At 37.5% G+C, this 13,139-nt stretch overlaps 1 protein-coding gene across 7 annotated transcripts in view; it reads right to left on the bottom strand.

Moving 5' to 3' along the window:
* agtpbp1 (ATP/GTP binding carboxypeptidase 1) overlaps window positions 1-13,139 on the bottom strand; it is a 265,211-nt gene that overhangs the window by 50,904 nt on the left and 201,168 nt on the right. For all 7 annotated transcript variants that reach the window (XM_063068825.1, XM_063068822.1, XM_063068824.1 and 4 more), the window contains 2 exons: window positions 4,755-4,886; window positions 1,841-2,017 (listed from right to left, as the gene is read on the bottom strand). In XM_063068825.1, coding sequence (XP_062924895.1) covers window positions 1,841-2,017; window positions 4,755-4,886 — 309 coding nt within the window. The remainder of the gene's footprint in view (window positions 1-1,840; window positions 2,018-4,754; window positions 4,887-13,139) is intronic.

The raw sequence follows: 13,139 nt of genomic DNA on the forward strand, positions 1-13,139 counted from the left end.
TGGAAGCTACAGACAATTTACAAAAATCAGATCACATAGGGGATGGAGTTAATTACTTGCTTCAAATGGCTGCCAACAGATACCATCAAGGTATAAAATAATCAGAAAAATCAGCTGACACATTATAATTAAACATATTTTCTTTAATTATTTTGAACTAAGCTGATTTCCTCATTCAAAAAAGTGTTACGAATGAGAAAAGAGAAAGAAATAAAGTTAAAGAATACAAATAACCTGTTATGAACTCTTTTGCTAAACACGCTGATTAATGTTTTTTTCTGAGAAAAAGATAGACAGCGGATTTCAGCAAATTGGACCATTGGTTAATCGGGGCAGCCACTTATTTGGCAGCTCTTAAAGAACAAGAAGTAATGGAGAAAACAACAGGATTCCCTTTGTTTATTTGAAATACTATGCCACTTAAATGAGACAGGACCCTGTTGCCGAACAGTCTCTAAATAACACCAGTCAAGTGCTCTTGTGTGCCCATTAGTCACTACACTGTGCTTATGGCAAACAGTTTTTAGATAGCATCAGTTGCATGTTTTGTGTTCAAAAAGCAATGATATTTGTCAATGCTAGTTAGCAAAAAATAAGCAGAATGACAATTTAGAACTGTTTTGCTTACTGCACTTCCAAGCATTCAAGCTTGGAGATGCCAGAAACAGCTGGGAGTGAAAATGAAATGATTTCACCTCTTCAGCAAGTTAAGCACTATGAAGGATTTGAAAGTATTGACAATCATCTTGAATATTACAATGAAAATGAAGATCTGGAGGACGCAATCAGCGAAAGCATTGTACAGAATCAATCGATTATCTGCACTAGGTGTCTATGCTGACTTTGTTCATTTACAGTCAACCAAAAGGACAAGGTAGTGTACACAGGATGAATTCCTCTGTCAATAACTACTAAGGACTAATACAGTACTGTAGTAGTATCGGTAGTTCTAACTTGTTCAGTACAACATTTAAATATATAACTTGTTACTCAGTTACCATTTAACTATTGTCTATTTTATACCTTCGCCTAACTGGGGCAACAACTTAACTGGGCCAAAATGTACTGGTTCCGATGTGTTTCAATTAACTGGAATCCACTGTATATTGTATATTAAGTTACAAGCTACAGTAAGATCAAAATCAGCATAACACTTGGAAACATTTAGTAAAATAGTGTAAAATACATTTTTTCAGCTCAGATGTTGAAGTAAGTTCTATAGTTAAAAGGAAGATCATCTATTTTTTTTAAACAATGACCTGAAACATTAACTCTGTTTCCCTTTTTATGAACCTGTCTGACCCATGTTGTTTTTCCCTAGAGTTTTCTCTTTTGAGTTTTGAATACAGGCAGTTTTGGTGTCAGACTTTACGTATTTCTTTCTATTCTGGCTGTTCCTTGGCACCTTTTCACGGCAATACTAGAAGTTTTTCTGGGTAACATGTCATTTCCTTTATATCTTGTTTGATATGAACATATTTCAGGAATATTTAAAGAGAAGTAAATTACTATTAAGTACTTTGAATCCCCCAATCAATTACTGAAAATCATTTCTAAATGGGGGAGGATGGAGTTGAATATAGTTTAAAAAAATGTAAAGTTCTAATCATACTTCCATGTAATGGGATGTTTCTTTTGACTCATGGCATTAAAAAAGATTAAAGATCCTGGGAGCCACTCTGAAGTTTACTGCTTAAAGAGCAATGAACTGAACCGGATCCCACAGAATTACGAGCTTGAAAAAGAAACAGATTCTACAATTTAGAGACTGGGCAGCAAAATTAAAAATCATGCAATTTATTTATAATATTTTTGAATGAAATTTAAAGTTCTCTTTTACCTTGTACTTTCCCTGATCACAGCCACAGTATGTGCTTTCCATTGTATAGCTCCTCGTTACACCAACTTCACGCCACACAACGACCCGTGCAGTGGATTCCTTGGACTTTTCCACCACAAAACTACAGCTGCTCATGCAGAAGGCTGGTGCAATTTGGTTCAATACTTTTGGCAGAGTCTAAGTAGTCAGATGGCAAGAAAATAAAATTAGCTTCATGGAACAGAAGTTTCTAAATACAAATGATATTTTACCTTAGAACACTAAAGATAAATTTTGAATGTTCTGCCAGTTGTGGCACAGGAAAAGAAACTGGAGGCACATGATAAAATAGGTCATAGTCAGCATGGTTTCCTCAATGGAAAACCTTGCCTGACAAATCTGTTGGAATTCTTTGAAGAAGTAACAAGCAGGATAGAAAAAGGAGAATCAGTTGATGTTATGTACTTGTATTTTCAGAAGGCCTTTGACAAGGTACCACACATGAGACCGCTTAACAAGGTAAGAGCCCATGGTATTACAGGAAAGATACTCGCATGGATAAAGTAGTGGCTGATTGGCAGGAGGCAAAGAAAGGGAGCCTTTCCTGGTTGGCTGCCGGTGACTAGTGGTGTTCCACAGGGGTCTGTGTTGAGACCGCTGCTTTTTACATTAAACGTCAATGACTTGGATGATGGAATTGATGGCTTTGTTGCAAAGTTTGTAGATGATACGAAGATAGGTGGAGGGGCAAGTAGTATTAAGGAAGTAGGGAGTCTACAGAAGGACTTAAAACAGATTAGGAGAATGGACAAAGAAATGGCGGATGGAATACTGTGTCAGGAAGTATATAGTCATGCACTTTGGTAGAATCAGAATCAGAATCAGGTTTATTATCTCCAGCATGTGACGTGAAATTTGTTAACTTAGCAGCAGCAGTTCAATGCAATACACAATCTAGCAGAGAAAATAAAATAAAACAATAATAAATAAACAAGTAAATCAATTAGGTATATTGAATAGATTATTAAAAAATGTGCTAAAACAGAAATAATGTATATTGAAAAAAGTGAGGTAGTGTCCAAAGCTTCAAAGTCCATTCAGGAATCAGATGGCAGAGGGGAAGAAGCTGTTCCTGAATCACTGAGTGTGTGCCTTCAGGCTTCTGTATCTCCTACCTGATGGTAACAGTGAGAAAAGGGCATGCCCTGCGTGCTGCAGGTCTTTAATAATGGATGCTGCCTTTCTGAGACTCCGCTCCCTAAAGATGTCAGCGAAGAGGACGTGTAATAAATGAAAGAATAGACTGTTTTCAAAATGGAGAGAAAACTCAAAAATCTGAGGTGCAAGGGGACTTGGGAGTCCTTGTGCAGGATTCCCTAAAGGTTAATTTGCAGGTTGTGTCTGTGGTAAAGAAGATAAATGTGATGTTAGCATTCATTTCAAGAGGATAAAAATATAAAAGCAAGGATGTAATTTTGAGGCTTTATAAAGCACTGGCGAAGCCTCACTTGGAGCATTGTGAGCAGTTTTTGGCCCCTTATCTACGAAAGAATGCGCTAACATTGAAAAGAATTCAAAGGAGGTTTTCACAAAAATAATTCCAGGATTGAACAGCTTGTCAATGAAGAGCGTTTGATGGCTCTGGACCTGTATTCACGAGGATTCAGAAGAATGAGGAGTAACCTAATTGATACCTATTGAATGATGAAAGCCCTCAATAGAGTGGATGCAGAGAGGCTGTTTCCTGTGGTGGGAGCGTCTAGGACCAGAGGGCACAGCATCAGAACAGAGGGGCGTCCTTTTAGAACAGATATGAGGAGAAATTTCTTTAGCCAGGGAGAGGTGAATCTATGGAATTCATTGCCACAGTCTATTTAGTATATTTAGTGCAGAGGTTGATAGATTCTTGACTGGTCAGAGCATGAAGGGATACGGGAAGAAGGCATGAGATTGGGGCTGAGAGGGAAAACGCATCAACCGTGATAAAATGGCAGAGCAGACTTGATGAGCTAAATGGCCTAAATCTCCTACATTTTATGGTCTTGTGGTCTAAAATCAGATATCAGCAATAGTAACAGTGACAATTATGTTAAAAAATTCTTTCGGAGCATATATGGGCATCCTTATCTGATCTTGCCTAAGAATCCAGACCTACTAATATGATTCATTCTTAAGTGCCCACTGAAATAGTCAGAGGAAATTTAGAATGAGAAATACTGTAAATACTAGCTTAGTCGGCGATACTGAAATCATTTAAATGAAAGACTGCAAATATTTTCTTAAAGGGCTTCATTTTAAAGAGGGCAGTATTTAGGGAACAAACCTCAGAATGTGCAGTTTATCAATGATCCATAGTAAAATCGTTAAATTCAGCGTGAGCAGAAAGCTCAAGGTATTGTGAGTATTCAGATGCCAACGTTGGGCAGAAAACACAAAGTTAATGGGTGAATAGGACACAACATAAAGATAAAATACAAGAGCAGAATTTTAGGTGACTTGGCTTTTATCTAAAAAGGGTGGCTGAAGGAAGATCAGTCAGGAGTGCAGTTAGAAAGTCATAATAAAGTTATGCTTCAAGATTCCAGTAACAAATGACTAAGGTACAAACAACGTTAAAGAGGGTTATTAATAAAAGATCTTTAAGGCAGTTCTGAACGTTTTTTCTGCCCTGAAAACTATTGAGAACTGAATACTGGGTAAGTGCATGTGAATTACAAAACATAATAACATGAGAAAGTAACAATAATCAGAAAATAAAATAAAGTAAGATTGCAACATTAAAGTCGAATATTACAAAAACAAGCTATTCTTGTTTTACAAATTGCTATACAATTTCAATCTTAGCTACTGAACTGCTAATAACGAAAATAATTACTTGTCTTGAAAATTTCATATGTAATATTGAAATTGGACACATAGCACATGCAGTACACACCCTATAGCCAAGGTCTTCCTGTAGGTCACAAGAGGAAGCACTAATGTCAGTCTGCCACACTGTCTCCTTTATGCTGCAGCCATACATGAAGACATTTTTCTTCCGAGAGTGGCCATGATAGTCACAAAAAACCTGTTGAAACAATGGACAAAATAACTGTTATTAATTTCCAATTTCAAAGTTCAAAGTAAATTTATAACTAAACTACTTGTATGTCACCATATACAACTCAGAGATTTATTTGTTTCTGGACATACTCAATAAATCTATAGAATAAAAAACATAACAGAATCAATGAAAGACCGCACCAATTCGGGTGTCCAATCAGTGTGTAAAAGACACAAACTGTGCAAATACAAACAGAAAAAAAAATAAATAAATGAGCAATAAATATTGAGAACTTGAGGTAAAGGGTCCTTGGAAATAAGGCCAAAGGCTGTGGGAACATTTAAGTTGAGTGAAGTTAACCCCTTTGGTTCAAGAGCCTGATGGTTGAGGGGTAATTACTGTTCCTGAACCTGGTGGTGAGAGTCCTGAGACTGCTGTACCACCTTCCTGATGCCAGCAGCAAGAAGAGAGCATGTCCTGGATGGTGGGGGTCCCCAATGATTGGTGCTGCGTTCCTGTGACAGCATTTCATGTAGATCTATTCAGTGGTGGTGAGGGCTTTACCCCTGATGGACTGGGCCATATCCACTACTTTTTGTCAAGTTTTCCATTCAAGGGCATTGGTATTTGCATACCAGGATGTGATGCAGCCAGTCAATATACTCTCCACCACACATTGATAGAAGTTTGTCAATTTTCCTTCATTACATTCAAATGCAGCACCTGTTCGCATGATAAACTATGCCACAGTTTTTATGTCAACGCTTCCTTCCATAGAAATACCTATGCTTATGATGGAAAAGACTAAGGTAAACATTTACACCATCATTACATAATTAAACCACTGAGTGGCTGCCAGCTAACTTGTTAACAAGTTTTTCTCAAGTTCGGATGCCAACTTGATTCTTCCAGAAGCCATGTTGCCCGGAATTTGTTCCATTTTGCTGCACTTCACATTGTTTGCTTTAGCTTCTTAATTGATTATTTGTCAGCTTTGAACTCCAAACTCTCAGTCAAAACAAAGGTAGCCGCATACAATGCTTGTGTCACCAGCACACTGCTGTACAGCAGTGAGACTTGGACAACGTACACTAAACAGGAGAAAAGGCACAGCACCTTCCATTTAAGGTGCCTTCATCACATTTTGAGCATCTTCTGGATAGACAGAGTAGCCAAGTAGAGGTTCTCTCCCTTGCCGGCCTCCCTGCTCAGGCAGCGTAGGCAGCTCTATCTGGGCCATGTCTGCCACATGTAAATTGGCCGCATCCCAAAATACATCCTCAACAGTGAGCAAGCTGACTGCACCAGGTAGAGAATCACTCTGAAATAACACCTGAAGTCAGGTGAGGAAAAAGTGCTCCCTCAATACAAGAAACATCCTTTCCATGTCCACTCAATCTAGGCCTTTCATTATTCATTAGATTTCAATAAGATCTCCCCTCACTCTTCTAAACTCTAGCGAGTACAAGCTCAGAGTCATCAAGTGCTCCTCATAAGTTACCCATTGCATTTCCAAAATCATTTTCATGAACCTCTTACGGACACTCTCCAATGTCAGCACATCTTTTCTTAGATAAGGGACCCAAAACTGCTCACGATACTCCAAAATTTATTATCAGAGTGCATACATGTCACCACATGCAACCCTCAGATTCTTTTTTGATTGATTGGAAGTTGACTGGAAGTATCCCCTTCCAGTCAACTTTGACCAGCTCCTCTCTCATGCCTCTGTAATTTCCTTTACTTCATTGTAATACTGATACAGCTGACTTTACCTTCTCCCTCTCAAAGTGGAGGGTGAATTCTATCGTATTATGATCACTGTATCCTATGATATCTTTTACCTTGATCTTCCTAATCAAAGATGGTTCATTACACATCACCCAGTCCAGAATTGCCTTTGCCCTAGTGGGCTGGCTAAAAAGCTATCTTGTAGGCACTCTAAAAATTCTCTCTTGGGATCCAGCACTAACCTGATTTTCCCAACCTACCTGCATATTGAAATTCCCCATGAATATTGTAACATTGCTCTTTTCACATGCCCTTTCTATCTCCCGTTGTAGTCTGTATCCCATATCCTGGCTACTGTTTGGAGGCCCGTAAATAACTCCCATCAAGGTCTTTTTACCGTTGCAGTTTTTTAATTCTTACCACAAGGATTCTACATCTTCCGATCCTATGTCACCTCTTCCTATAGATTTCATTTTTTGCCAATAGGGCAACCCATCCCCTCTGTCTACCTGCCTGTTCTTTGGATACAACGTGTATCCTTGGATGCTAAGATCACAACAATGATCTCCTTTCAGGCACAACCCAGTGATGTCCACAGCGTCACATCTGCCAATCTCTAATTGTGCTAAAAGATCATCTACCTTATTCCGTCGACTGTGTGCATTCACATATAACACCTACGGTCCTGTATTCACCACCTTTTTCATTTTTGCCCCCATGTTACACTTCAACTCATCCCACTGACTGCAATTTTGCCCCATCATCTCCCTGTCCTTCCCCAGTCTCACTAAACACTGCATCTATTTATATACCAACTGCCCTATTCTCCAGTTCCCAACAATTTAACTGTTGCAAAAAGAAACCAGCACTTTTACCACTTTCGTTCACAAAAATATATACAAATGTACACACATTTTGGAACAAATCTGAAACATTTAAGGAAAAGTGAGGGGGAAAAAACTGGCAGCAGTCTTCAAAATATACCAAAGGAAAGTAAGTATTTTCATTGTCCAAATAATTAAATATGGGCTCTGGTTAGTTAGAATTTAGACTTTACGGCCTTCAAACATTTGAATACAAAAATAAAGCTGACCTGGCCTATGATCTGGCAATTAATTTTAAGAACAACCACAATTAGGAATAGATAGTGCAATGCAAAGATTATATGTATTTCATCTCAGTCACAAAAAAGGAAGATACCCATGTTAGACTGTTGTTCATTAACTACAGCTTCACCTTTAATACTATCATTCCAAGAAAATTCATCACCAAACTCCAAGATCTGGAAGAGAACACTTCCTTTTGCAACCGGTTCCCTGGCTTCCTGACCAACAGACTGCAATCTATAAGGATAGTCAGCAACACCAACACCACGATCATTCTGAACGCTGATACTCCATAAGGTTGCGTCATCAGCACCCTACTCTACTCCCTGTACACTTATAACTGTATGGCCAGATTTCGCTCTAGTGCTATCTACCAGTTTGCAGATGATACCACCAGAGTGGGCCATATCTCAAATAACGATAAGTCAGAGTACAGGAAGGAGATAGAGACTTTAGGGTCACGCTGTCATGTCAACAACCTTTCCCTCAATGTCTGCAAAATAAACAGCTGGTCATTGACTTCAAGAAAGTGGGTAGTGCACATGCTCCTGTCTTCACCAGAAGCGCTGAAGTTGAGTGGGATGACAGTTTAAAGATCCTAGGAGTGAACATTACCAGTAGACTGTCCAGTTCCAACTACATTGATGACATGGCCAACAAAGCTCACCAATGCCTCTACTTCCTCAGGAGCCTAGAGAAATTACACAAGTCCCTGTTGACACTTGGTAATTCTTACCGGTGCATCCTCTCGGGACGCATCACGGCTTGGTATGACAACTGCTCAGCCCATAACTGCAAGAAACCGCAGAGATTACTTGATTTAGACATTGTGTACCTAAATGTATCATCTCATCTTCAGATGCTTGGCAGTGGTGTAGTATCATCACTGGCAGATGGGTGTCATTGCAGCATAACAAGTTTATAAAAGGTATTGTTCTGATAAATGCAGATGTAAGAATCTATGATGTAAATATAAAATGAAAGAACAAATGACACTGAAATACAGATACCATTGAGTTGATGTGAATATATACAGATCCAAATGAATATAATGCTCCTGTAAACTGATTAGCTATAATTTAATTGCAGTATTTTAACTACATTTATAAATTAGACATGTTATGGAACTTCCGCCTGCTGCCTAATGGAGTTACACACAATTTGTGTGGCTGCGTTTAATTCTTCCTTTTCCCCAGTTTAAACTCTGAATTATTAACTTGTATTTGTCGGATCTTAGAGGGGAATAGTTGTTATTATGTCACAATCTTTAAGAAGTGGAAAGCAGCTTTCTGAATCCAGCAACGGAAAGGGAAAAACTTTGAAAGAAAAATCAGAAGATGTGCCTGTTTGGGCTGAGTGTTTAGAACATGCATTGATGGCTCTCGACGAGAAAATAGATAACAACATTTCTGAGACGAAGTCGTTTTGACAGCGTCTTCATTTCATAGAGGAAAGTATTATTTCCTTAAAATTCTGAACTTAAAAGAGTCGAAGCGTCAGATAGCGGATATTTCAGCCCGCTTGGAACAGTCTCAACGCAAGATTATCAATCTGGAAGCAAGATCTCATCGGAATAACATTTGAATTGTTGGACTGAAGGAAGGATCTGAGAGTGGGGATTTATTGGACTATTTTGCTAATTTGTTTCAATCCCTGCTTCCGGATATTTTACCTCAGCCTCCCGATATTGAAAGAGCGCATAGAACTTTCACTTTGAAATCTCAAGATCCGAATAAGCCAAGGTCAGTTTTGGTCAACTTTCATCATTTCAAAGTTAAAGACCAAATCATAAAATATGCAAGGAAACAGAGTTTTTAAATTCAAGGCTTCCGAGATTCGTTTTTATGAAGATTATCCATGGGAAGTCATGGAACAGTGGTTCAAATTCGTTCCAGCTATGAAGATAGCCCATGATAAGGGATTATTCCCATCACTTCGCTATCCAGCCCGATTAAAATTATTTCCTAAAGATTCGACTCCACATGTTTTTCTAGATCCCAAAGCAGCACTGGACTATGCTAATTCTATTTTGGAGGTGGCCGAGGTTTGAATGGTATTAGGTCTGCTGAATAATTTTCTGAAAGAAAAAAGCTTTGAAGATTTCTGATATGTTGAAGATGTCCTTTGATATATATAGCGAGGAGTGCTTAGTTAGTAGATAAATAATTAGTCTCAGCTTTTCTTCTAAAAACAGTTTTTTTTATTGGGCAGTAAGTCAAAGGGATAATGGCGCTGATTTTTCGTCATTAAGAGATTACATAGACATTTTTTGCTTTGTTTAATTTTATTGTTTTAATGTCTTTGGAAATTGTTTTTGCATTCCCCAGTTTATTTTTAATGATCAAGCATAAACATCTTTTTTTTCCTCTGCAGGGCTTTCTTATTTTAGGGCCGTGTGTGTTTTTTTTTGTAAAGGGGTGGTAGAATTAAGGAAAACTTTTAAAGTCACTATTATAAATTGGGCAGCTCGCAGAGTTCTGTTTCTTTTTTCCTCTTCTATGGGGACGCATTCCGGCGTTTTCTTTGCCGGATTTCTGGCTTTTGGGATGGGGGAAGGATTGGAGTTAGTTTTGAACTATAGGTTTCATTGTAGGATTAATTTTAGTTTTCTTATATCATATTTTTTCCCATTATGGAGTTCCGGAGCATGTGTGTTTTCTATATGGTTATACTTATCATCGCCATTTTTGATTAGCCCGTGTTGGTATGCGTATATTTGTGTGTTAAAAAAAAATTCATGGTAGTTAAACAGATAAACGTTATTAGTTGGAACGTACGTGGATGGAATCATCCTATTAAGCGAAAGGAGACTTTTTAAATTATTAATCAATTCCAACCCGATATAATTTTCGCTCAAGAAACGCCTATCAGAACGGGCGATCAAAATAGATTTTTTAAAATGTGGAAGGGCCTTCAATATCATGCCACTTGTCAAAATAAAACAAAGGGAGTATCTATTTTTATTAAATCTAATATTTTATTTATCCAAGAAGACATTGCGTCAGATACTAATGGTAGATTTTTAATTGTCAAAGGAACAATTTGTAATAGAAAAATTGTCCTGGTTAATCGATATGGACCTAATGTAGATAATCCTTTTTTTTTAAAAAACGAATTTGGTTTATTGCCGGATTTAAATGAATATATGTTGTTAATGGGTGGTGATTTTAACTGTTGTTTAAATTCTGATTTGACGGAGACAGATGTGAGAGTACGGAGGAACATCTGGAGAAACTTCTGAAATGCCCGCTTCGCTGCCACTGCTACTGTGTGGTCACCGGAATCTCCGGAGCAGAAGGCCCCGAATCCTCGGTTTTGCTTGTTTCAGCGGCCGGAGCAAGGTCGAAGGCGCTTGGCAGAGGATGGTGCTCGGGAGGCTGTATCGGAGGGGCTGGTCAGAGGCTTGAAGTTTTCGGATGGACGGACTCAGTGTCGGCTGTGGTCGGCTGCTTCCAATGCATCAGCAGTTGTCGGTGCCTGGAGGTTTATGGCAGGGAGTTTCTCCCTTTTGCTGCCTGCTATCGGGGACTCGGGAGTCAATCGGGACTTGAGACTTTTTTTTTTACCGTGCCCATGGTTTGTTTTTTATCAAATTATAGTATTGCTTTGCACTGCTGTAACTATATGTTATAATTATGTGGTTCTGTCAGTGTTAGTCTTTGGTTTGTCCAGTTTTTCTGTGATATCACTCTGGAGAAACATTGTATCATTTCTTAATGCATGTATGCATTTCTAAATGACAATAAAAGAGGACTGAGTGCTCTCATAATCTAATCTAACCTAATCCTTTGATTGACAAGAGCTCAACCCATCAGCGGCTTCCGAGTTGTTCAGCATCACTTATTAATTTTTTTAATCAATTATGGTTTGGTCAAAATTTGGAGACATTCTACAAATGTACATCCTAATGACAGAGATTATTCTTTTTATTTACATGTTCATAAAAAATATTCAAGAATCGATTTTTTATAGCTGATTTTTGTCCAAAGTCCAGAAATGTGAATATGACACTATCGTTGTTTTGGATCACGCGCCTTTAAGCTTAGCTTTTGAATTGAATGATGTCGGTATTGCAAACTTGCCTTGGCATTTTCCAGAATTTCTATTACAAAGTTCGGACTTTGTCAAATTTATTGAGACTCAGATAAAATGTTTTTTTCTTTTTAACAATACGGGAGATGTGTCGAAATTGATTTTATGGGATACATTTAAAGCATATTTGCGAGGTCAGATAATCTATTTAGCTAAGCTTAAGAAACAAACAAAAAGATTTCAAAACAAATTAAAGACTTGGATGATAATTATGCAATCTCTCCTAATATTGTTTTATTTAAACAAAGGATTGAACTTCAATCACAATATAATTTACTATTACCTTATCCTATTGAAAGAAATTTGCTTAAATTGAAAAGTCAATTTTATGTGATTGGAGATAAAAATAATAAGCTATTAGCATCCCAATTAAAAGCAGCTAGAGCTAAAAGACAAATTTTTAAAATTCGTAAGGGAGACGGTAGTTTAGCTTGTAATTAGGAAGACATTAATAAAAATTTTCAAGACTTTTACATTGAACTTTATAAATCTGTTTCCAGCTGATCCTTCTAAAATGAATGCCCTTTTACAAAAGATAGATTTTCCTAGAATTTCTGTTGAAGATCAACGAACTCTTGATACTCCTGTTACTGAAAAAGAAATTCAGAAAGCTATTTTTTCAATGCAGTCTGGTAAAGTCTGGTAAAGCTCCTGGATTGGATGGTTCTTCTGTAGGATTTTATAAAAAATTTGAAAAATTGCTTTCTCCATATATGTTGGAAACACTTAAAGATTCTTTTTTGACAGGAGAGTTACCTCCCACATTTTATGAAGTTTCTATTTCTTTAATTCTTAAGAAAGATAAAGACCCTACTGACTGTGCTTCATATAGAACTATTTCCTTATTAAATGTGGATGCTAAAATTCTTTCAAAAATAATGGCTAATCGACTGGAGAATATTCTAGCTAACATTATCTCTCAGGACCAAACAGGTTTTGTAAAGGGCCGTTATTCCTTCTCTAATACTCGGAGACTGTTAAATGTTATATACTCATCCTTTTCTAAGACTCCCCAATGTGTTGTTTCTCTTGATGCTGAATAGGCATTCGATAGAGTTGAATGGAAATACTTATTTAACATTTTAGAGAAATTCAACTTTTGTACTAATTTTAATAAGTGGATTAGAATGATATATAAAAGGCCTATTGCTACTGTTATTACTAATAATTGCAGATCTCCTTTTTCTGAACTCTCGTGGGGTACAAGACAAGGATGTTCGTTAAGTCCCCTGTTATTTAATTTGTGTTGGAACCCTTGGCCATTGCACTTCGTGAAGCTAAAGACATCCATGGAATTTTCATAAATGGGACTGTTCATAAAATCTCCCTTTATGCTGATAATCTCTTA

This window comes from Mobula hypostoma, chromosome 16 (assembly GCF_963921235.1).
Source record: "Mobula hypostoma chromosome 16, sMobHyp1.1, whole genome shotgun sequence".
In the NCBI taxonomy this organism is placed as follows: domain Eukaryota; kingdom Metazoa; phylum Chordata; class Chondrichthyes; order Myliobatiformes; family Myliobatidae; genus Mobula; species Mobula hypostoma.